General features: G+C 52.3%; 10 protein-coding genes across 10 annotated transcripts; 6 read left to right on the forward strand and 4 right to left on the reverse strand.

Annotated features, from left to right (window-relative positions):
* The first annotated feature begins 60 nt into the window (after positions 1 to 60).
* On the forward strand, positions 61 to 2,137 carry TrAtP1_006922 (uncharacterized protein). Its single transcript, XM_066113321.1, has 9 exons — positions 61 to 178; positions 401 to 464; positions 792 to 811; positions 878 to 912; positions 972 to 985; positions 1,056 to 1,070; positions 1,124 to 1,254; positions 1,314 to 1,449; positions 1,504 to 2,137. Exons 2-9 carry the CDS (start codon positions 431 to 433, stop codon positions 1,647 to 1,649), a joined length of 531 nt encoding a protein of 176 aa, XP_065969407.1. The 5' UTR covers positions 61 to 178; positions 401 to 430; the 3' UTR covers positions 1,650 to 2,137.
* A 286-nt stretch (positions 2,138 to 2,423) lies between these two features.
* On the forward strand, positions 2,424 to 3,971 carry TrAtP1_006923 (uncharacterized protein; the record flags this gene model as incomplete). The annotated part of the gene is made up of 2 exons (XM_066113322.1): positions 2,424 to 2,436; positions 3,652 to 3,971. 2 exons carry the CDS (start codon positions 2,424 to 2,426, stop codon positions 3,969 to 3,971), a joined length of 333 nt encoding a protein of 110 aa, XP_065969408.1.
* Positions 3,972 to 4,973: 1,002 nt separating this feature from the next.
* TrAtP1_006924 (uncharacterized protein) lies at positions 4,974 to 6,640 on the forward strand. Its single transcript, XM_014082273.2, has 3 exons — positions 4,974 to 5,073; positions 5,205 to 5,713; positions 5,782 to 6,640. Exons 1-3 carry the CDS (start codon positions 5,020 to 5,022, stop codon positions 5,804 to 5,806), a joined length of 588 nt encoding a protein of 195 aa, XP_013937748.2. The 5' UTR covers positions 4,974 to 5,019; the 3' UTR covers positions 5,807 to 6,640.
* TrAtP1_006925 (uncharacterized protein) lies at positions 6,052 to 6,486 on the reverse strand (the record flags this gene model as incomplete). Its single annotated transcript, XM_014082272.2, has 1 exon — positions 6,052 to 6,486. The coding sequence occupies one exon, from the start codon at positions 6,484 to 6,486 to the stop codon at positions 6,052 to 6,054; it is 435 nt and encodes a 144-aa protein (XP_013937747.2).
* A 110-nt stretch (positions 6,641 to 6,750) lies between the features above and the next one.
* TrAtP1_006926 (uncharacterized protein) lies at positions 6,751 to 9,141 on the forward strand. Its single transcript, XM_014082271.2, has 2 exons — positions 6,751 to 7,851; positions 7,922 to 9,141. The coding sequence occupies exons 1-2, from the start codon at positions 6,918 to 6,920 to the stop codon at positions 8,926 to 8,928; spliced, it is 1,941 nt and encodes a 646-aa protein (XP_013937746.2). The 5' UTR covers positions 6,751 to 6,917; the 3' UTR covers positions 8,929 to 9,141.
* Positions 9,142 to 9,182: 41 nt separating this feature from the next.
* On the forward strand, positions 9,183 to 10,600 carry TrAtP1_006927 (uncharacterized protein). Its single transcript, XM_066113323.1, has 2 exons — positions 9,183 to 9,728; positions 9,802 to 10,600. Exons 1-2 carry the CDS (start codon positions 9,416 to 9,418, stop codon positions 10,236 to 10,238), a joined length of 750 nt encoding a protein of 249 aa, XP_065969409.1. The 5' UTR covers positions 9,183 to 9,415; the 3' UTR covers positions 10,239 to 10,600.
* A 228-nt stretch (positions 10,601 to 10,828) lies between these two features.
* Positions 10,829 to 11,188, reverse strand: TrAtP1_006928 (uncharacterized protein; the record flags this gene model as incomplete). The annotated part of the gene is made up of 1 exon (XM_066113324.1): positions 10,829 to 11,188. One exon carries the CDS (start codon positions 11,186 to 11,188, stop codon positions 10,829 to 10,831), a length of 360 nt encoding a protein of 119 aa, XP_065969410.1.
* Positions 11,189 to 11,552: 364 nt separating this feature from the next.
* Positions 11,553 to 13,286, reverse strand: TrAtP1_006929 (uncharacterized protein; the record flags this gene model as incomplete). The annotated part of the gene is made up of 1 exon (XM_014082269.2): positions 11,553 to 13,286. One exon carries the CDS (start codon positions 13,284 to 13,286, stop codon positions 11,553 to 11,555), a length of 1,734 nt encoding a protein of 577 aa, XP_013937744.2.
* An 809-nt stretch (positions 13,287 to 14,095) lies between these two features.
* On the reverse strand, positions 14,096 to 17,004 carry TrAtP1_006930 (uncharacterized protein). The gene is made up of 3 exons (XM_014082268.2): positions 15,915 to 17,004; positions 14,642 to 15,772; positions 14,096 to 14,536 (listed from the first exon to the last, which is right to left on the reverse strand). The coding sequence occupies exons 1-3, from the start codon at positions 16,010 to 16,012 to the stop codon at positions 14,440 to 14,442; spliced, it is 1,326 nt and encodes a 441-aa protein (XP_013937743.1). The 5' UTR covers positions 16,013 to 17,004; the 3' UTR covers positions 14,096 to 14,439.
* A 190-nt stretch (positions 17,005 to 17,194) lies between these two features.
* On the forward strand, positions 17,195 to 20,104 carry TrAtP1_006931 (uncharacterized protein). Its single transcript, XM_014082267.2, has 2 exons — positions 17,195 to 19,113; positions 19,172 to 20,104. The coding sequence occupies exons 1-2, from the start codon at positions 17,760 to 17,762 to the stop codon at positions 19,321 to 19,323; spliced, it is 1,506 nt and encodes a 501-aa protein (XP_013937742.2). The 5' UTR covers positions 17,195 to 17,759; the 3' UTR covers positions 19,324 to 20,104.
* Positions 20,105 to 20,532: the final 428 nt, after the last annotated feature.

Genomic DNA, 20,532 nt, shown 5'->3' on the forward strand with positions numbered 1-20,532 from the left:
TCGGCTGTAGCTGTGCACTAGACCGGCCTAGGCTGAGGGCCCCAACACATAGTCCGCTATCGTCAAAAACTTTTCCCTTTTTCGTCTACACGTTTTTTTTCCAATATCAATTTGTGGAATCAACATCTTCGTCCCACAGCTTCTCGGTTCTTCAACTTCAATCTCGAACAATATCTCAGTGAGTGATGCCTTCTTGATGCCACCGTTCCTTCTTGACGAAGCATGTTCAAATTCGTCATTCCCATTTCCCAGCCCTCGCTGGCGCATCTGACGTTGGTATCGCCGCGAACTGGGTCGATTGTTGCCCCTCAGCCTCAGGCCGGCAGATGGCCTTGCACATTTGGGCTCTCCAACACTCGCATGAAAATAGTCGCTAACTGTGATGGCCTCGGCTTGATAGCTTAATTCACCTACTCAAACCAATTCAATCATGGATTACGCACCCCGTGGAGCGTGTTACTCTTGTGAGTCTCTTCCCTTTTTTCTGTGCATCATGAGTTGCCACTTGTGCTACCTCACCTGAATTTCCCCCGCGTTTTTCTTCCCGAGCCTGGTACCTTGATTTTTTTTTTTTTTTGAGATGCTTGGCAGCCCCTCCAAATCCTAGGGCCAAAGCATTCCTTCGAGTCAGCTCGCAGAGCGTCAAGCCTTGAGCTTCGATTGTCATCATCAGCTTTCTTGTTTTGTTTTGTTTCCATTTTTCCCTTCACGTTCAATCGCCATCTTTGCTCTCATCCTCATCTTGATCCTTTTTTCCATAAATTACGGACTTTGCTAACAGCTTCATCTAGGCGGCAACGCTGGCCACCAGGTACAGTAGAATCCTCGTCACCAACAAGCTCACAAAGAGCATCATTCAGTCTAACAGTTGCATTAGGCCCGTGACTGCCCAACCAAGGGACCTGCCAAGTGGTAAGTATCTTCCTCGCCATCGCCATGAGAATCAAAATCCGGTGCTAACTTCTCGATAGCTACAACTGCGGCGGTATGCTCTCCGTCTTCCTCTTCCTAATATTGGATTGAATTTGTTGCTGACAGCTAGCTTCCTGCAATAGGCGAGGGCCATCTCAGTAAGCACAATCTGACTGACAGTTTCTCTTCTTCACCCGCTGACTTTTCTCAGGCCGTGACTGCACTGAGCCCATGAAGGACAACAAGTCCTGCTACAAGTGCGGCCAGCCCGGCCACATCTCCCGCGACTGCCCCCAGGCTGGCGCTGCTGGAGGAGGCCAAGCCGGCACTGAGTGCTACAAGGTATGTGCTTGAACGTCTCAACAAACGCATGGAACCGATGCTAATGGTTTCTTCTCTAGTGCGGCGAGAAGGGCCACATTGCCCGCAGCTGCCCCAAGTCCGGATTCGGTGGCAACTCCTACGGCGGCAACAGCGGCTACGGTGGCGGTGCTGGCAAGACCTGCTACTCCTGCGGTGGTTACGGCCACATGTCTCGTATGTAACCGGCGGTTCGATGTGTGCACGAACTTTGTACTAATTTATCTATAGGCGAGTGCGTCAACGGCATGAAGTGCTACAACTGTGGCGAGTCTGGCCACTACTCCCGTGACTGTCCTAAGGAGGCCGCTGGTGGCGAGAAGATCTGCTACAAGTGCCAGCAGGGCGGCCACGTTCAGGCTCAGTGCCCTAACTAAATGGCGGAAGCTGTTTTCTCCACTGTTCATCTGATGGAGAGAGAGTTGGCGTGGCAGCTATGATACCCACGATGAAGGTCTCTTTCGACCTTTTTTTCTTTGAGTTATGGTTTTCTTTCCGAGCATTTTTCCAGGCTGCGGACACACAAAAAGTTGATTCGGTATGATCGATACGACCATATAACGGCTTATCATGCAACTCACGTTGTTAAGTGCTTGTGGGCTATATAGGTTTCAGCCTATATGCTGAGGACATCTTGGGGTTGATGCATTCGACGCGGCTCGTGATTTGGCAATGGGAGGAAGACACGCTGTGTTTTCTTCAAAGGGGACATTTGAAGGATGATTTACTGGTTTTCATCTGAGTATGACTCTACGTCAAGAAGCTGCTGCTGAAAAGGAAGGACCTAAGAGCATGCGATATACCAGGCTGATAGTGAAACAATTAAGGGACACCGGCATTGAATTGCTGCATTTAAGTTTGCGATACAAGACGCTGCTCTCGATTCTTTATTAGATGTGATGACACTGTAACTGCACTCGAACCTGTATGCGGCTCAATTCCTCAAGACCAACCCGATTACTAGCCGTCAGTGCTTCGACAGCGGAATGACAGACGCATGGAGCCAAAAAGAGGCCCTGCGCGCGAAGCTGCAGATAAGATGCAGGTCACTGCACGCCCACCAACTCAATTCGTCAGTATCCCGGGCAACAGCGCCCTCTTCCTTTACCGCCAACAGCATTTCGTAGTACCTGTTGGTTCCTGTAGCTCAAATGCTTTGTACTAGTACGTATTGCTCTGTAGACCCTCGCGTGTATGGCGCAATAGATGGACGGATGGGTGGACGATTGGATACTTGCACAGGCACCTGGGCTCGCGACATACACCAGCAAGCGAATCACAGCCAAGCCCGGAGCGCTACGGAGACTTGCCGTCAGATACACGACCTACTATCTCACAAAAACCCCAGTCCACGGCTATATTCCGTAAACTGGAGCTCCGCGTTTAATCAAACGGGTCCTAGCTTCGACAAGAAGCTCCAACTCGCATAGCCCAGCTCTGTTTGATTGGTTGTCGTAGCCAGGCACAAGCTGCTGTAGTGGATGGGGGGGTACATTGTACCTTAACTTGGGAACCGCATGCCACGGCAGAGGTTCTGGTGGTTTGCCCTGTCACGAAAGACGGCCAGGCCTTTGTCTGTTTTTTTTTTTCTCTCTCGCCTCCCCTTTAGCTTACACCCTCCCAACGCCTTCCTTGTTTCAACCGCGTTGCGCAGCTTTATTGGCCTGCAATACGTGTCATTTTTTCTCCTAGTTCTTTTGTTGCGGGCAAAAGAGCAGCTTTGCCGGAAGAGCCAATACACAAACTCTTGTTTATCAGAACCAAGTATCAATCCCATCATGCCTGTTGAGCTGCGCAAGCGCAAGGCCCCCCGTGGCGCCGCCCGCGCCCGCGCCGACCAAGAAGAAGGCGGCTACTAATAGGGGACGAAAGCCCGCCGCTTCCAAGGCAAAGGAGGACGCCAAGAAGCCCGACGCCGAGGCGGACAAGAAGAAGCCGTCCAAGGACGAGGAGGCGACCGATTCTGCGCCGGAAGACGCAGCAGCCCCTGAGGGAGAACAAAAGGCCGCCAAGGGTGAGGCCAAGGACGAGGAGAAGAAGCCTGCTGCTGCGGGCAAGGCGGCTGTTGGCGATGTCGTTGACCTTGAGGGATTCGGCGGCGAGATTCAAACGAATGATGGCGACAAGACGACTTTGAAGAAGCTGGTTGATGATAGCAAGAGCGGTGTTGTTTTGTTCACCTACCCCAAGGCGTCGACTCCGGGATGTAAGTTTTTCCTTCTACTACTCTACCGTTTCATATGGACTGTATATATCGATATATATATATCTTCTGTCACCTATCCCCTTTGCTATCCTCGCGCGTTTATCCGCGTTTTTTCGCCCGTTTATACAAGTTCTCGACGCGATTGGCACTCTGCTGACTTGTCAAATCATCAGGCACCACCCAAGTGTGCCTGTTCCGCGACTCCTATGAGCCTCTGACCGCCGACGGCCTCGCCATCTACGGCCTGAGCGCCGACTCACCCAAGGCCAACACCACCTTCAAGGAGAAGCAGAAGCTGCCTTATCCCCTCCTGTGCGACACCGGCGCGACTCTCATCGCGGCCATTGGCTTGAAGAAGCAACCTAAGGGAACCCAGCGCGGCGTGTTTGTCATCAGCAAGGAGGGCAAGGTGCTCGTTGCCGAGCCTGGCGGTCCTGCTGCTACTGTGGAGAGAGTCAAGGCTCTGGTTGAAGAGTTGAAGGGAAAGAACTAAAAACATTACTTGTTCTTTTTTTCCCTTGCTTCTCCTTCTTCTTTCTGCTACTGTGTTTTTTTCCCGTATTGATAATTGTGCGTGTTGAAAGAAGAGAAGAAGAAAATTGTTTGCTTTGTCATGTTACAAGTTGGCGTGGGAGTTGATCGGTATGAGGGATAGCAAGCGTGCTTATATTTGTCTGCTGGCACTGGGAATCTATATAGGGCCCACTATTCTCGTATGAATTGCTCGTTAGTCTCCTGAGGACAGTGTAAATTGATTTAGTCATTGGTTTCGCGTCGTTGTTGGCCACTCTTTGGTGTAGCTCTGTTGATGTGCTCAAGATATGGCAGCCTGTGGCTGTAGAGGTAAGCTTGATGGAAGAGATGATGGCCAACAGTATATTGTTCTCCCTTGGTGGTGTTTGAAAAGATGGTTGGGAAATGCCATGAGTTCCGGTATGCACTTTTGATGGAGAGAACCATGTTTCGATGCTATTCTACTTGTTGTTACAAGCAAACATAGCGCGAGGAGGTGGGAAAGAATATTGCAATGGTTCCTGATGGAAGATGCAAGGTGAATTCTCTCGGACTGAATGATGTTCGGTCAGTTTATTAGATATATCGGAAGAGAAGATTTGTCTATTGCTGACTACAATAATGATTTTCTTTATCTGAGACAATTGGTAAAATCACCTACCCGTAGTGCAGTGATTGAATCCTGTGTTGACAAAAGTACATGTAACAAATTGCACTTACCAAAGAATCTCCCCAGCAATAAACTTATATCGATTGAACTGCCATGCTGCATAGTTTTCCCAAAAATAAAACAAGTCAATACTCTACATTTACAAGTAATGATATTTCAGATTTTCCCCTACTGCAATAGGTCGCAATATCCTACATCGAAATCTCGATTCCTCCATCTTTCTAGGGTACTGGCGCGCTGTCGGTAAAGCTTCGGCTAGACCCATCGCTAGCAATTGTCGCTGCTACCTCGAGATCAACCAACTCGGAGCCAATTCGCTCGACATACAGCACTGCGACTATCCCATCGCTTCCGCAAGATGGCTTCTCAAGCGGCAGCAAAGGCTGCTGGTGGCCTTGTTTCCATCTCAAAGGTGCGAAAATCCCTGCCCGCTCTCGACGCTCTGCTGCCTCAATTGGCGCAAATCACGCTCAATTCTGGCTCGCGGCTTCGGTCCAGGTCGAGCTATCAAGATGGTACATGATGCTGACCCCAAACCCGCAGAAACACACTCTCCAGTCCACCGGCATCTGGGAGACGATCCGAAAGGCCTTTGCCATCGACCCCAACCGCTCCAACGGCGTCCCCCTCAATCCTTACTTCCGAAACCCGACCCCCGGCGGCCTGGACCCCCAGAGCTACGATGATCCCGTCACGATTCCCGCCGGCGACATCGCCGACAACGCCTACTGGAAGCGAGACGTCCGCCGCTCGTACCCGCAGCTCAGCGTCGTCGACCAGGGCTACGCCGTGTCGCTGCTGACGGTCGGAAGCGCCGCGAAGCCCAAGGTCGAGCTGATTGGCGAGGCCGGAGAGCAGGCCCTCGTGGCTGCGCAGAAGGAGGGCGAGACCGGCCTGGCGACGTTTTTTGAAAAGGCCCCCAAGGATGTGGCCAAGGATGTGTTTGTCGACGGCCTGCCTCCTGTGCCGAGCGGACAGACGTTGGTGTCGGGAGCGTGGGATGTGCACAAGTACGAGCTTCACGAGGAGCAGGAGCAGACATATGGTGCTGGGTAAGTTGTTTTGCTTGGAATGTGATGGTTTCAAAATGGAGATTTTTGCTAATAATTGGATAATGTAGCTATCCTTGCAGGACATTCAAATAAACTAGGGGGAGATGGCTGTGTGTAAATAAAGACGAGATGAAGAAAGACGATAGAATTTCCTACTGATGCTCTGTTTCCTTTTATGAACGCCTAATCTTTTCCCTTGATAATTCTAACCGATACCACAACTCCATGAACCCCAAAACCCTCTATGATTTCTATATTGTTGACACTGAGATGGAAGATGGGAACCTCTTGAATAGAGCATTAGACAATCCCCAATGCTGGCCAAGTCGAGAGTCGTCCTAGTTTAGCATCTTCTCAATAATCTTGACTTTGCCCTGCGCCCTCTTCACCCGGTCGTCAAAGTCCTGCACAGCCTCATCGGAATTCTCCGTCGACAGCGTATCAGGCTCGACCAGCGCATATGCCAGCTTGATGTTCTTCTCCAGCCTCGGATTCTTGGGCAGTGGTGGCAGCGTGCAAGCCTCGGAGCTCTTTTCTGTCCCTTCCGAGGCACTGGGACTTGGCTGAGGCTTTTGGGGGAGTCTGTTTGCCCATACGAGAGATTTGCTGGCGATGCGGCCGCTTTCGAGAAACTTTTCAAAGCCCTTTTCCATGCCGAGCGAGCGGCCTTCTATCCTTCCGGCGCGGGCTCCATCTTGGACGCCCTGGTTGTAGCCTTGTGAGTAGAAGCGGTCTTCGAGAGTGAAGACGTCGTCGAAGAGATCCGATGACATTTGGAGATTTGTTTAGTAGTATTGATTAAATTTGAATAATAATACTGGTTTTTGAATTTTATTGAAGCTGTACCGAGTTTAATATACGGATAGCGGATGTGAGGTTGATACTAGCAGTGAGTTGAGATTGACGCCAAAGACATAAAGTCTTGACCACCCTCCGAATTGGGTAGAGGCTAGCGGCAGAATTTTTGCGACACACCCCGCCATGAAGGCGCACAGCGATAGCGGGGCAATGTGATGACTCGAAGTGTCTACATTATTTTGCACATGCGCCCTTCGTTGATTTGACTGTCTACCTACATCCTTGTTGAGTTTAGTTTAGTCACTTGCACTCGCGTGCCGCTTGTTTCTTCAAATTTGAGAGACGCATAAAGTACCGATAGAGACGCGGCGTTTGGAGTTTCTGCAGTTGCACCATCACCTCCACCATGGCGGTTGAAAATCCCATCCTGCCCGTCAAGGGCAAGAAGAACGTCCTCATCACCAGCGCCCTCCCCTACGTCAACAACGTCCCTCACCTCGGCAACGTCGTCGGCAGCGTCCTCAGCGCCGACGTCTACTCGCGCTTCAGCAAGCTGCGCGACCGGCCGACGCTGTACATCTGCGGCACCGACGAGTACGGCACGGCCACCGAGACAAAGGCCCTCGAGACGGGCCAGACGCCCCAGGAGCTCTGCGACGAGTTCCACGTCAAGCACAAGGAGATTTACGAGTGGTTCGAGATTGGCTTCGACTACTTTGGCCGCACCTCGACCAAGAAGCAGACGGAGATTGTGCAGGACATCTTCCTCAAGCTGCACGAAAACGACTTCCTCGAGGAGCGGACGACACAACAGCCCTACTGCGAGAAGCACGATTCGTTCCTGGCCGATCGATTCGTCGAGGGAACCTGCCCCAAGTGCAACTACGACGATGCCCGCGGCGACCAGTGCGACAAGTGCGGAAGCCTGCTGGATCCGTTTGAGCTCGTCAACCCGCGATGCAAGATTGACGGCGCAACGCCCGTGCCCCGCGACACGACACACGTCTTCATCCGCCTCGAGAAGCTGCAGCCCGAGATTGACAAGTGGTTCCAGGATGCGCACAAGAAATACGGCTGGCCTCAAAACGGCGTTTCCATCACCCAGTCGTGGCTGACCAAGGGCCTGGAGGCTCGCAGCATCACCAGAGATTTGAAGTGGGGTGTGCCGGTTCCGCTGCCTGGATACGAGAAGAAGGTCATTTACGTGTGGTTTGATGCCTGCATCGGCTATCCTTCCATCACGGCCAACTATACCGATGAGTGGGAGCAATGGTGGAAGAACCCCGACGACGTCACCCTCTACCAGTTCATGGGCAAGGACAACGTGCCCTTCCACACAGGTTCGTGGCCGGATGATTTCTTTTAATGTTTTTATTTTCGAGATTGAGCTGACATGTATGCTGCTACCAGTCATCTTCCCTGGATCCGAGATTGGTACCGGATACAAGTGGACCCTGCTTAACCACCTTTCCACTACCGAGTACTTGAACTACGAGAACGGCAAGTTCTCCAAGTCAAGAGGAATCGGTGTTTTCGGCAACCAGGCCAGGGAAATTGGCATTTCGCCATCTGTGTGGAGATACTACCTCCTATCAAACCGACCGGAAACCAGCGATACCCAATTCGAGTGGCAGTCGTTCCAGCTGGCCAACAACAGCGAGCTCCTCGCCAACTTTGGCAACTTTGTCAACCGCATTGTCAAGTTTGTCAACGCCAAGCTGGATGGCGTCGTTCCCGAGTTCGACCCCTCCTACAAGGATGACACCTTTGACTTTGGCGCCTGGGTTAAGACGGTCAATGGCTTGCTAAAGGAGTACGTCGACCTTTTGGAGAATGTACACATTCGTGCCGGCAGCAAAGCCCTGTTGGAGATTAGCCGAGAGGGCAACAACCTTCTCCAAGGCCGACTCGACAACGCCAACCTGGCGGAGAACCCTGAGCGAACTCACACCACCATTGGTCTCGCCCTGAACCTTTGCCATCTGCTCGCCTCAGTGGCTTCTCCGTACATGCCATCCACCTCTGACTCCATCTGCCAGCAGCTCAACACCAAGCTGGCCTTGATCCCTGACGTCTGGGAGCCCACCGCCATCAAGGCTGGCCACAAGATTGGCAAGGCCGCCTATCTCTTCACCAGAATCGAGGATAAGAAGATTGCCGAGTGGAAGGAGCTGTTTGGCGGTTCCGCCGAGACTCGTGCTGCCGAAGCGGCCGCCAAGAAGAAGAAGCAGGAGGACAAGGAGAGGAAGAAGGCCGCCAAGGCTGCCAAAGCTGAAGCTGCCAAGGCTGCTGCCGCCACCGCTGCCGACGTGGATGTCAAGGCTCAGGACGAGGCCTCTGCGGCTGGGGGCATGACTGCGACGTCGGCCGAGATAACGAAAGACTTGCCGATTCGCGAGAAGAAAGTAGACAATTAGAGATCAGACAAGACAATAAAGGAAAAAAGAGAAGAAAAAGAGAAAAATAAATAAATGAAGAGAGCATAGAATGTATATTGAGCTATGGTGTATGTGTGCGGGGAGTTGAGGTAGTACTAGGGTGCCTTTAGCATATGAGAATTCAACATTTCGATTTTTTCTTCTTAGGTTTCTCTCTTGAGCTAGTCAACAGGCTCTATAACTATGCAATTGGCATTTAAGAATCTCGAGAAATAGTGTTTTTCCTGTGTATAATTGATTTCGTTGACAGCTCTTCTCTTGGAGCTTCTAAGCACCAAAAGTCGGGCCCCGCAGCGGACAAGGCTTTTGGTGGGGGAGTCTCTTCCGGCCTTTGCACCGAGTTTCGCAACCAGATCCGCTGCCTTGCCTTTCTCTCTTGTCTCTTACATCTTCTTCTTGTTTCTCACCACAACCACATTTTGTTTCAATCTCTTTTCTCCTTCTATATAAAAAACCACCGCCCACCATGGACATCCGCCTCCTCACCACGGCCGACCTGCCCCTCATCCAGCACGCCAACCTGGAGAACCTGCCGGAAAACTACTTTCTCAAGTACTACCTCTACCACGCGCTGTCGTGGCCGCAGCTGAGCTTCGTGGCGGTGGACGTCTCGCGCCCGCGCAAGGGCGCCTACGACTACCCCAAGATTGTGGGCTACGTGCTGGCCAAGATGGAGGAGGAGCCGACGGACGGGGTGCAGCATGGGCATATCACGAGCTTGAGCGTGATGCGGACGCATCGGCGGCTGGGGATTGCGGAGAAGCTGATGAGGCAGAGTCGTATGTTTTTGCCCTTGTACCGTTTTTTTACAATCTGTGTGACTAACCTCGAGGTTTTGTTTTCATTTTCTAGAGCTCGCCATGGTGGAAACCTTCCAGGCCAAATACGTCTCGCTCCACGTCCGCGTCTCCAACGTCGCCGCACGACACCTCTACGAAGACACGCTCAAGTTCCGCAACGAAAAGACGGAGAGCAAGTACTACGCCGACGGCGAGGACGCCTTCAGCATGCGGCTCGACCTGGACGACGTGGCGGAGCTGGCGAAGCGCTATGCCGGCGGCGAGGACGAGGACAAGGACAAGGATGCGGACAAGAGCAAGACGAACGGCTCTGGTGCTGCGACTACTGCTGAGCTGCCGATACGCAGCGAGGGCGTGGATGAGGGCGAGGCGGTGGGCGAGGTTGGGAGGGATCCCGAGGTGGGGGATAAGGAGAAGAAGGTCAAGGTTGCGGTGGGGAGGGGATTGGGAGTTGGGGATTTGGTGGAGAAGGATGAGACGAAGCATTAAATGGGCAGTTTTCTTCTCTTTTTCTTCTTCTCTTTTTTTTTTTTTTTTTTTTCGTTTTCTTCTCTCTAAAAGCTGGGCTGTTGTTTGTGTATAAAAAAAGTTGAGATGCATTTTTACGTTTAGAGGTTCGATTTTTTTATACTTGTGTGGTTTATGTTTTATATCTTGTACTTTTCAAGGGAAGAATGTCTCTTTTGTTTTCATATGGCTTGTCGGATGTGAGATTTGGGGCTTCGCTATTGTACTCTATGTTGTTATTCTACGGGAACAAGACATTGGGAGGGAGAGGAATAGATTAGAGAAAAAAAAGGAATTGCCTATGAATCAAGAACGCAGTTGTGAGATGAAGTCGGAAAAGTTTGATTTATAAGATGATGTTTTTTTTATGTATTCTCTTTTCGTAATGACTGTCTACCTATAGGCTTTATATAATATGATGCTTGGTATCTTTTAACGCTGCTTTAAATGTTTTTTGCTTTTTTAATACATTCGTAGAAGAAGAAGAAAAGAAAAGAAAAAACTAAAGTGAGTAGTCATCAATCTTGCAGAGTTCCAAAAATCAGGGTTGCAACCTCAAATCATCATAAACATCATTGCCCGCTCAGCTCTATTGCATACTCCTCGTCAGCCTCCATCCTCATCACCTCCAACTGATTCAGCATCTCGGCAATGGCCCATTCCAGCGCCTCCTTTTCAGGACCTGGCGGAGCCTTCTCCGCCGCAGCGAGCTGTTGCTCAATCGAAGTCTCGATACCCATGATGGACCGGTACTTTGCTGCCGCAGCGGCAGAGGGAGCCATCTGCTCGTCATCATCTTGTGATGTTACGGGAATTGAATATTCGTGTTTCTCGTCGGGCCAGTAGCCCGGCATGGAGTGAGAGGAATATGCCGCGCCGCTGTTGACGGCCTGCTGTCGGATTTGTTCCATCCTCTGTTCGTGTTGCTGCATCTTCTGTGCGTGTTGCTGCATATGTTGTTCATGCTGCTGCATCGCCCGTTCACGATGCTGTTGGTGTTGCTGCCGTGCTTGCTCATGCTGCTGACGCATTCGCTCCAGCTGTTGCTCTCTCATTTCGCGCTGTTGCTGTAACCGCTGCTGTAGCTGATCGCGCTGATTGTGCGCTTGGTGTCGCTGTTCCGCCGTATTTCTAAAGAAACTGTTGGAGCCATAGCCATCGCTGCCGCCGTTTCCAAAGATGCCCTTTTCGCCAAAGGGACCATGGGGACCAAATGGACCTCCAGGGCCAAAAGGACCGCGCGATCCAAACACGCCATTTTCGCCAGTCCAGTCTTGGCCAAAGGGACCCTGGTGATCAGATTGAAAACCACCACGACCGCCCCGACCGCCTCTTCCGCCTCTGCCTCCTCTTCCACCTCGTCCACCTCGACCTCTGCCCGGGCCGTGAGGACCCCAGGGGAAGCTGCCGGTAAAGGGGGGAGGATTTCCAGGCATCGGTGGCACAGGAGGCACAGGAGGCACAACGTGTCCGGGAGGCATTGGAGGCATTGGTGGAATAGCAGGTGGCGGGGGGAGGCGGAGGAGCAGCAACTTCTCTTCGGGCTTCCTTTCGAGCTTCTCTCTCTGCTTTCCTCATCTCCTTTTTATGCTGTCTCTTCTCCTTCCACTCTGCTCTCCTCTGGGCACGGCGCTCCTTTTTGAGAGCCCTGCGTTCCTTTCTCTGGGTTTTCTTGATCTGCCTCCACACACTCGCCAAGGCCTTTATTTGTGCTTTCAGAGCCTTTTTATCTGCCTCAGAGATGGAGCCATCGCACATGGGGACGCTCTTGAGGTCAGCCTTCAACTGTTTGACGTCTTGCTTGGAGCGGTATTGCTCAGGATGGTCAGTCCAGTCCTGGAGTCGGGCTAGGTAAACCTGTATTGACCTCTGGGGAACGTCGTCATAGCTGGGCAGAGACCCAATGGAAGATACAGAGCTCATGGAGGATAGTGATGAGACAGACGAGCAGGATGATGAGCGTTTGTGATCCTTTTTGTTGTCGGGCTGGCTTCCTTGATTAGCAGCACGACCGCGAACGTCTTGGCCGGCATCCGTAGTTGGCTGCCGTGACTGCTGCTGGCTTGGCCCTTTGCTATTTCCATATCGAATGCCTTTGTCATCCATGATGAGGTTTCCGATGCGCAGGCCATTTGAGTCTGCCACAAAGGAATTGCCAAGTCGAATGCCACTTTCGTCCATAAAGGAGTTGCCAAGTCGAATGCCATTTTCATCCATGACGAGGCCACTCCATGGGCTCCAGCTGGAGGGCTCTGAGCGGCCTGCTGTATGCGAAGACTGAGCAGACTCAGATCTCTGGTCAACGTTGGTTTCCCAGGCCCCAGGCATCTGCGTGGACGGAGCTCTCCGGGGTTCAAGGTTGACTTGGATACCACGAGGGTTGAAGAAGCCATCATTCCACTGCAGGACAGTGGCTTCGACATTTCTTCTTCGCTGCACAGCATCAGGGCTAGGTGTAGTTCCTGCATCAGCATTCCGGCCGAGCTGGGCTTCGACCTGCGACGTCGTATCGTTAGTGCTGCCCGAGTTTGACTGCATCTCATCTCGCAGCTTTCTATGGAGGATAGCCTCATTCTGTCTCGTGCTGTGATCGGGAAGCAGGAAGTTGACAAAAGTAGACCAGTCCAGGGCAGAGATGTCTCGGGCTGCCCAGTCATTCTGGTAGGGGAAATCGTCAGGCCGCGAAGCATCATTTACCTCTATGGCATGAACAAGAGGTTCGCGGGCTGTTGCGTTTGGCTGCGGCACAGGCCTCCGCTCAAAATATAGAGAGGCCGCGGACTGCCCAGCGTCTGAAGTGTTTTGAGGGCTGAGAGGTGGCGTGTAGATGACATCGTCGGCAGTCGAAGAGGCAGCATCGTCTACTGGTACGAAGCCGTGAGATGGGGTTTCTGCGGCTGCCGGGCGAGGAGAGCGAGAGCCATTTGAATTGCTGTAGACGTCCGTCTCTGAATAGGGTGGAGGCGGGACTTCGTCTCCCTGGACGCTGAGATGGCTATTGCTGTTGGTGCTGGTGTTGTTGGGATTCATCCTGGCGATGGCGGCTTTAAGCCGTTGGAGGCGTGCGTACCCTGTGACGAAGTACTCTTGGCTGCTATGCTCCGGGGGAGGAAAGTATTTTATCCCTATCGTCGTGGAGAAGATCTCGCAGTGTACTGCTGATTAAGGAATTGGGGACTTGGATGAAAGGTTTGAACAATTGATGGCAGTTGTACAAGTTTAAAACAGGCAGGCCTAGAGAATTGAAGACAGGCCACGATTTCTAGGCAGACACCGGGTACTACACCCCCTAAGCTCTCCCCAGAATTGAACAGCAAGAAAATCAAGTGGCAAGCACTGTTTTGTGTGGCGAAAAGAAAAAAGAGAACAGAGAGAAGACACGAATGCAGTCTTGTCACTCCCTCAGCGGATCTTTTATGGCTGCAGCTTGCACCAGCCAGCGTTTATGCCTCGCCGAATCTCTTTGCTTCTTCAGCCGGAAATCGTCGTCTCGTCGCGTTAGTGTCGACGCTGGGCGGATTTAGCGCTGCGACGGGTGTGGCCAGCTAGGCTGTTAGTGGTCGTTTAGTGCTGGCCAGCTCTAATTGCCAGTGGAGGCCACGCAGCCCCGTTACGTTGGCAAGTTGGCTGCAGCGATGCCTGTCTGGACTCGCCTGGAGCCTGGCGCTGGGGTTGGCTGAGCGTTGCATCGCCTGATTGAATCCTACGGGTAGGCCGTGGGTAGGTCGTGGGTGCTGAGAGGGAGCCAATGAGGACCCCTGGGCTGCCGATGCTTGCTGACGCGGCCGGCTATCGTGGTGACGTTTCGGCGAGATCGTTTGACTGATGCTACTTTTGGTGTTGAGCTAATGATATGTTGTTGGCAGTTATGAATGGATGTCTATCCAGCTTCAATAGTTTGTACTATTCTCCAAATGGAGTCTGTACCCCGGACAAAGTTATTACTAGCCAGGCACAAGGCAGACAAGACATATACAGCACATATCAACGTCAATGAATGACGATGCGAAAGCTATTCGCCGGTAATTTTAATTTCTCTCTTTTTTTGTGTCAGGAACATTCTATACCGTCATTTATCCTATCCTTTCTTTTTGTCACCATGTATGTGATGAAGGCTCCTTGGTCGTTTTTCTGCTTTTACTTGTTTGATTTGTTATCATTCCTCGTGAAATCGTCACTACCATCAGGCGAGAGCCTCTTCCCAGATGTGAAAGTCTGCGTCCTCTCGCTTGTAATGGTCTGCGATAAGGCTCGACAAATGGTCGCGTGAATGTGTGCCCCTATAGTCACCAAACGGTTAGTTATATGCTCAATTCACAAGACGAGATACTCGAACAGAAGGATAAATCGAGGCAGAAAAGATACACCTCTGGGACCCAACTTACAGGTTTGTGATATAAGTATCGATCAGCTCCGGCGGAATCAGCTCAGTAAGTGCGGTTCGAATCTCGGCACCACACACCAGAGGACCGTCCGAGAAGCTCACAAACGTCGACGAGTCGCCCCATTCAATCAGCGAGCTCTCGTCAAAGGGGCTCTCCGGGCTCAGCTTGTAGATGCCGTTGAGCACGACAACAGCAGCGCCCTGCTCCTTGGCCGCTCGTGCAATAGCAGCAGAGCCAGCATCAGCCACAACACCGCCCGTAGCAACAACTGCTCTCGCACCAATAATGACCTTGTTGACTCTTGACATGTAAGCCATCAGCCCGCCATTCATCACATTCACCACCGTGATGCCGGCTGCTGACAGCTTCTTTCTGAATACGGCATGCTGGTTCTCAGGCGAGTGCTGTCTTCTCGGCGGCGCCATGGCGAGGAGGACGGTAAACTTGCGCTTTTGGGCGGCGCGAAGAATAAATCGTTCAGTTGTTGTGGATGGCTGGTGGACCAGTATCAAGTCTCCGGGATGGATCTGCACTTCAGCAGAGGCGGCAATCTGGTCATCCACCTGGCTGATTTCGTCCTTGATCTCCTCGATACCGTCAATCACTTCAGAGCGCAGCGCGTGGATCTGGCCCGCGTTCCCCCGCCAGGTAGGGGTCGAAGCGCCCGAAGTCTTGAAAGGCGACACGTTTCCATCAGTGGGAGGCGAGGTCGACAGCAGGTGGAACAGTGATTTGGGCGGGTTGATGGAGCTGTAGGAGGAGATGAGTGGAGGGCGTGAGGCACCGGTTGAACTATCGACGGAGTCGAACCGTTTTGACGACCACTGCTGGCTAATGGACGACGGCGGGACAATGTCGGTTGGCGTGGGTGCTTCGCTCGCCGATTCGTCGCCAGCATCGCCTCGATCTTCAGAAGCCTCGTCTCGAATCAGGCCCAGAACGCGGCGCACAATGTTGCCAATGACAAGCTCGTTGGGCTGGGCGTCGACCAATCTACGGCCGGTCCTTGAGACGTTGAGCAAGAGGCTGTCGACATCGTGCCATTTTGAGCGCGCAACCACTTGGAGGAGGATGTGGGCGGTGGCGATGGCGCAAGGCTCGGATCCCCTAATCTGTCTTCGCTTTAAAAGACTACAAGCAGCGTATTGTCAGTATCAAGCTGTCTGGCAGTACACCTCCCTCGCACCGCGGCCAATGAAATAAAAGTCGAGCCGCAATGCGACAATCTTATCATGCCCCGCATTGCAAACTACTGACGGATCACATCACGTACGATATCAAGCTGTTGACGGAAGCTTCCAGCTGTTGTCCTTTGAGAGATTTCAGGAATTTTTCGAGGTCGAGCGCATGGCCCGCGGATACAGAGGGCATCGTAGGCTCTGTTGCTGGCGAGCGACGGTGTTTTGGCCTTTGTGTGCGGTTATCCAAGGGCCGATGCTCGGTGGGATGACTGGCAGCGCTATGACTCGAATTTTGTGCGACGGACAAGGACTCGGATTCTTGATGGCTGCGCGGGCTGCGAGTTTCTGGCAAAGGGCAGGTGGGAGAAGATACAAATTATGGCCGTGATAGCGTCAAGTGATGCTAGAGGTGCGCTCGCTTTATCGCAGCTCGGGAATGGGTGTGGTGCAGGTGGGCGGGGTTTGGCTCTGGGTTGGTTTGTGGGCGCCAGAAGAGCCTTTGCGATCGTGACTCAACATGCAAAAGCCCGTGGTAGTGGCGTCGAAAAAGAATTTCGGCCATGCAGCTTAAAGGCAGCCCACCTCGCAGCGTATGCACTAATGTAAGATTTGCGAGCTTAGCGGCCCCGATACCTGAATGCACAGGACGCTGATACTTTTTTCGTATGACAGTAGGCTGAAGCCAAACATGCAGCCAGCCTCTTGACTTTTTTGTCTTTCGTGTTTCTCCATTCCAGCGTCTCTTGACGCTTGTAGGAAGCAGTCGTGGCTTGGGCAACTAGCACAAATTAAAAGTTCAGGTCAACCACATGCGCGGATACAGACGGGCTAGAGTTGACACATGCTAGCGTAGGAACGACTAAAAGGCCAAGAGAAAAAGGGCGGTTGGAAATGGAACGATGACGGGTGTAAATACAGTAGTATTAACAGCATTTGAAGAGTGTTGATATGTACAGTATATATTTCTAGCGATATTAATTGGCAATATTGGAGGTTGGAATCATCTTTGATCACCTTTACTGATGCCATCTTTCAACTCTCTTCTTGTCTAGCTGCCGTCTCTACTCTTATGCGCCTGTACCTTGTCTGCCGTCGTTATATTCCGACCTCGAGCACTCGATACGATACGCTGCCACACCTCGGCACTGCTGACCGGAAACGGGCTCCAGGCTCAGCAGCGCATTGGACGGTAGGGGCTCCCCAACAGCCCCTGCCATGGCCGCTGCAAGTCCCCAAAAACCCGCCCTAGCGTGGGCGGCATCTGACCTCCCAGCGCTTGGCCCGCTATACCCTGGCCTTGATGACGACCTGGCCCGATTTGCTTGGGGAACGTCCTCCTGGGTGCCTCAACGCCTGGACGGGCCAGCTAACTGTCAAAACGTGCTAGAGCGACGTGCTTGTGCCTGTGGTCTACATGTACTTGGCCAAGTTCATTTAGAACAGAGCAAGGCCCCCTCAAGAGCATAGCCCTTCCAATTTTTTTTTCGGGCGGCTCGTAATAGCGTCGTCCCATTTTCCACGGCTGTCCTCTTTGTTGCATCGCAGTCGCATCTCGTCCCATCTTCGCCCACAAGCCTCGCCTGCGGCTCCATCGCCATCGCCGCCCGCCTCTCTCGCTCCTTTCCGCCCCCTTGGAAGCGACTCACTCATGACATTCGTTTGCCGAGCGCCCTGCGGAGGCTCATTTTAACCCCCCCCCCCTGGAGTGCGCTGCAGGGCCATTGGCATCGTCCCCGAGCCCGGAAGCCACGAGCATCGACGCCGCAAGCGGTCTCCATCGCCTCCCCGGCATCTTGCGACGCTCCCTTTTTTGGGCCCCGTCTCGTGTCTCTGCCTCTCTTCTCCAGGCCTCGCCTCGCCTCGTCCTTTCGCATCCTTCATCTCTCCGTCGTCCCGAACAGTCCTTGCGCCCGACCCGCTCCCCGAGGCCGCCTCCGATGTCCCATGGATTGGTGTCTCTGTTCAGTATGAACTCCCTCAACATCATCACCGCGCGCGTGTCGCCGCCGTCGAGTCCCACCCACTCCCGATCCAACAGCATCTCATCCGGCACGGGCCTGCAGTCCGACGACGACAAGGCGCTCGAAGCGTCTGAGGACAAGGCGGATGGACAGGAGGCCCAGCCCTCGTCGGCCGAGGGCTCCCCTTCCGAGAAGCGATTCGACAACGACGACCAAGGTGCTTTTGCTACTGAAGAGACGCCGCTATTCTGGGAGTCCAAGCCGGAAGGGAAGCGCTCGCGGTGGTGGCATGTGCTGCCGCGGGGGATCGCGTCCAGCGTCATCAACTCCATTCGGTGGCTGTTCGCCACGCTGACGGCGCCCGCCTACTTCCTGGCGGCCTGCTTCTACGACGACTTTGGCAAGTTTGCGCCCATGACACAGCTGAAAAGGCTGTTTGGCTTCGCTCACGGCGAGCTGGCCGCGGACGATGTATATCCGTCGACCCCAGATTCGAAAAAGACTGGCCGCAATTCGCGGCACCTCGGCGTTCCGTCTACACCGTCTCGCTCCAATAATACATCTTCGTCTGGCATATCATCCGAATCGGAAGACGAGCCCCGTGGCGCCAAAGGTCGGCATCAGCGATCCAAGTCCACCCAGGCCAGCGAAGAGACCGGCTCGGCGCGACGATCTATCCGAATTAAACTCAACGACGAGGAGCAGCGGAAACATAGAAAGTCTCAGTCTGCCTCTCCAGGGAAAGGCGACATCGGCCGAAGCGAACTGTCCGCGCAGCTCAAGTCTCCGACATCCCCCATCGCCGCCCTTACCAAGTATCCGAAGACGCCAGCACCGCCACGACCCTTGATCCCCCGACGACAGCCCTCGTATCTGAACCTATTGGAACCTTCCAGGAAACAGCAAAAGACGCTCATCCTAGATCTCGATGAGACGCTCATCCACAGCATGTCCAAGGGAGGAAGGATGAACAGCGGCCACATGATTGAAGTCCAGCTCAACACTGCGACTCTGGGAATGAGTGGGCAGAATAGCGTTGCGCAGCATCCGATCCTGTACTGGGTGAACAAGCGACCTTATTGCGACGAGTTCCTCCGCAGAATATGCAAGTGGTTCAACCTGGTTGTTTTTACAGCCTCTGTTCAGGAGTATGCCGACCCCGTAATTGACTGGCTCGAGTCGGAAAGGAAGTTTTTCTCTGCAAGATACTATCGCCAGCACTGCACATATCGACAAGGAGCGTACATCAAAGACTTGAGTTCTGTTGAGCCGGATCTGAGCAAGGTGATGATTCTGGACAATAGCCCGCTGAGCTATTTGTTCCATGAAGGTGAGAGTTTTTAACTACTACATCGTACACACACGGATCTAACCCTTTCTCCCCATAGACAATGCCATACCGATTCAAGGCTGGATAAACGATCCGACAGATGGCGATTTGATGCATTTAGTACCTTTGCTGGAAGGCCTCCAGTACGTTCATGATGTTAGAGCTTTACTAGGGCTACGCAGCGGCGAATACGGCCATCTCCAAGCATAGAGGATTATGGGCAACGCTTACGGCAAGATTTGTTTATTTAAGTTATTTCTGGTTTTGTTTTTGCTCCTCTCAAAGTTTTTATATACATAATGCAACCTGGCAAAAAAAAAAAAAACCGGCAGTCCTTTGAGGCGAGGAGACGAGCGACGAGCGACGAAGCGAATGAAACGCGGAAAGGGAGCTTAGCGAGGAGAGGGAATCTAGCTGATGCCAGTTTAGATCCTTTTCCTTCTATTTTTCAGTTTTCTCTCTTGGGAAAACAAAAGCGACCTGATTGTATGGATAGTATACGAAGAAAAGACGTCATGGGAGTTTTCATCACACATTCGGAATTCATCTGGCCGGCATGAGTAACATGTTCTTTGCAACCAAGCGGGAAAGGGCCTCTTTTTTTTTTTTTTTCAAACATGGCATTTGGTTTTGTTCAGGCGATGGGGGGGTTAGTTAGGCATTACGATGGGAAGAAGAGGCATGATTTTATGGGAAGCTTGTGCTTCGAGCCAATACAGGGACTACCAGGTTTTTTTTTTTTTTTTGCGAGTTTTCTTTTACTGCGTGCCTTTCTTGCTTATCTGTGATCTGTGTACTTTGTATGATGCTCTTTTTCTTTTCAAGTTGATGTTGGAACTACTTGTATAACACGTTGTATTCGCCTATCCCGAATATTTGAGAGATTTCTTACTTGCCCTTGTGGATTGAGATGCTGTCCCGATGACGATTGTGTTTTTCTGGTGACCGAGGTTGGATTACAGTGAAAACGTGCCCCACGCCACGCCCCAGCTGAAGTTGACAATCCCCGCAGTGGATCTCTTGAGCGAGAAAAAAATGGAAGCCGGGATTCGCTTCTTACTTGGAAAATACGTTGGGGCAGAATCTGATGGGTCGTTGTGTGTCATGGATTAAGAAGCAGCCGTTTGGTCATTATTCTTTTGGTGTGTATGCTGCCATGATTTGCTTTGGAGGAGGAGAGCGGTCCGTTCAAGTCGTGTGCTTGGTTAAGTAGGGGAAGGTTGAAATTCGTCAGATTGTCTCATCGGGTTTGATTGTCTTACAATGGGCCTTGAACTGTTATAGAATGCCGAGGCACAGCCTGGATTAAAGCAAGATCGGCCCTGCAGACCTGTTCATGTAGACGCATGTATCTCTTACATAGGTACATACAGTAGGGCACATCCAGCGTTCAAGGAACAGGGGCAGTGAGTAGTTTGC

Source organism: Trichoderma atroviride, chromosome 3 (assembly GCF_020647795.1).
Source record: "Trichoderma atroviride chromosome 3, complete sequence".
Taxonomy (NCBI): domain Eukaryota; kingdom Fungi; phylum Ascomycota; class Sordariomycetes; order Hypocreales; family Hypocreaceae; genus Trichoderma; species Trichoderma atroviride.

Bases quoted from the DNA above. Each gene is read 5' to 3' on its own strand.
- TrAtP1_006922 (XM_066113321.1), top strand. From the start codon at position 431: ATGGATTACGCACCCCGTGGAGCGTGTTACTCTT. The intron at 812-877 runs GTACAGTAGAAT...CAGTTGCATTAG, and splicing joins GCGGCAACGCTGGCCACCAG to GCCCGTGACTGCCCAACCAA. The intron at 1,450-1,503 runs GTATGTAACCGG...ATTTATCTATAG, and splicing joins TGGTTACGGCCACATGTCTC to GCGAGTGCGTCAACGGCATG.
- TrAtP1_006924 (XM_014082273.2), top strand. From the start codon at position 5,020: ATGGCTTCTCAAGCGGCAGCAAAGGCTGCTGGTGGCCTTGTTTCCATC. The intron at 5,074-5,204 runs GTGCGAAAATCC...CCAAACCCGCAG, and splicing joins GCCTTGTTTCCATCTCAAAG to AAACACACTCTCCAGTCCAC. The intron at 5,714-5,781 runs GTAAGTTGTTTT...TGGATAATGTAG, and splicing joins GAGCAGACATATGGTGCTGG to CTATCCTTGCAGGACATTCA.
- TrAtP1_006926 (XM_014082271.2), top strand. From the start codon at position 6,918: ATGGCGGTTGAAAATCCCATCCTGCCCGTCAAGGGCAAGAAGAACGTC. The intron at 7,852-7,921 runs GTTCGTGGCCGG...TGCTGCTACCAG, and splicing joins CAACGTGCCCTTCCACACAG to TCATCTTCCCTGGATCCGAG.
- TrAtP1_006927 (XM_066113323.1), top strand. From the start codon at position 9,416: ATGGACATCCGCCTCCTCACCACGGCCGACCTGCCCCTCATCCAGCAC. The intron at 9,729-9,801 runs GTATGTTTTTGC...TTCATTTTCTAG, and splicing joins GAAGCTGATGAGGCAGAGTC to AGCTCGCCATGGTGGAAACC.
- TrAtP1_006930 (XM_014082268.2), bottom strand. From the start codon at position 16,012: ATGCCCTCTGTATCCGCGGGCCATGCGCTCGACCTCGAAAAATTCCTG. The intron at 15,773-15,914 runs GTACGTGATGTG...CGCTGCTTGTAG, and splicing joins TCCGTCAACAGCTTGATATC to TCTTTTAAAGCGAAGACAGA. The intron at 14,537-14,641 runs GTAAGTTGGGTC...TGGTGACTATAG, and splicing joins GATACTTATATCACAAACCT to GGGCACACATTCACGCGACC.
- TrAtP1_006931 (XM_014082267.2), top strand. From the start codon at position 17,760: ATGTCCCATGGATTGGTGTCTCTGTTCAGTATGAACTCCCTCAACATC. The intron at 19,114-19,171 runs GTGAGAGTTTTT...TTCTCCCCATAG, and splicing joins GAGCTATTTGTTCCATGAAG to ACAATGCCATACCGATTCAA.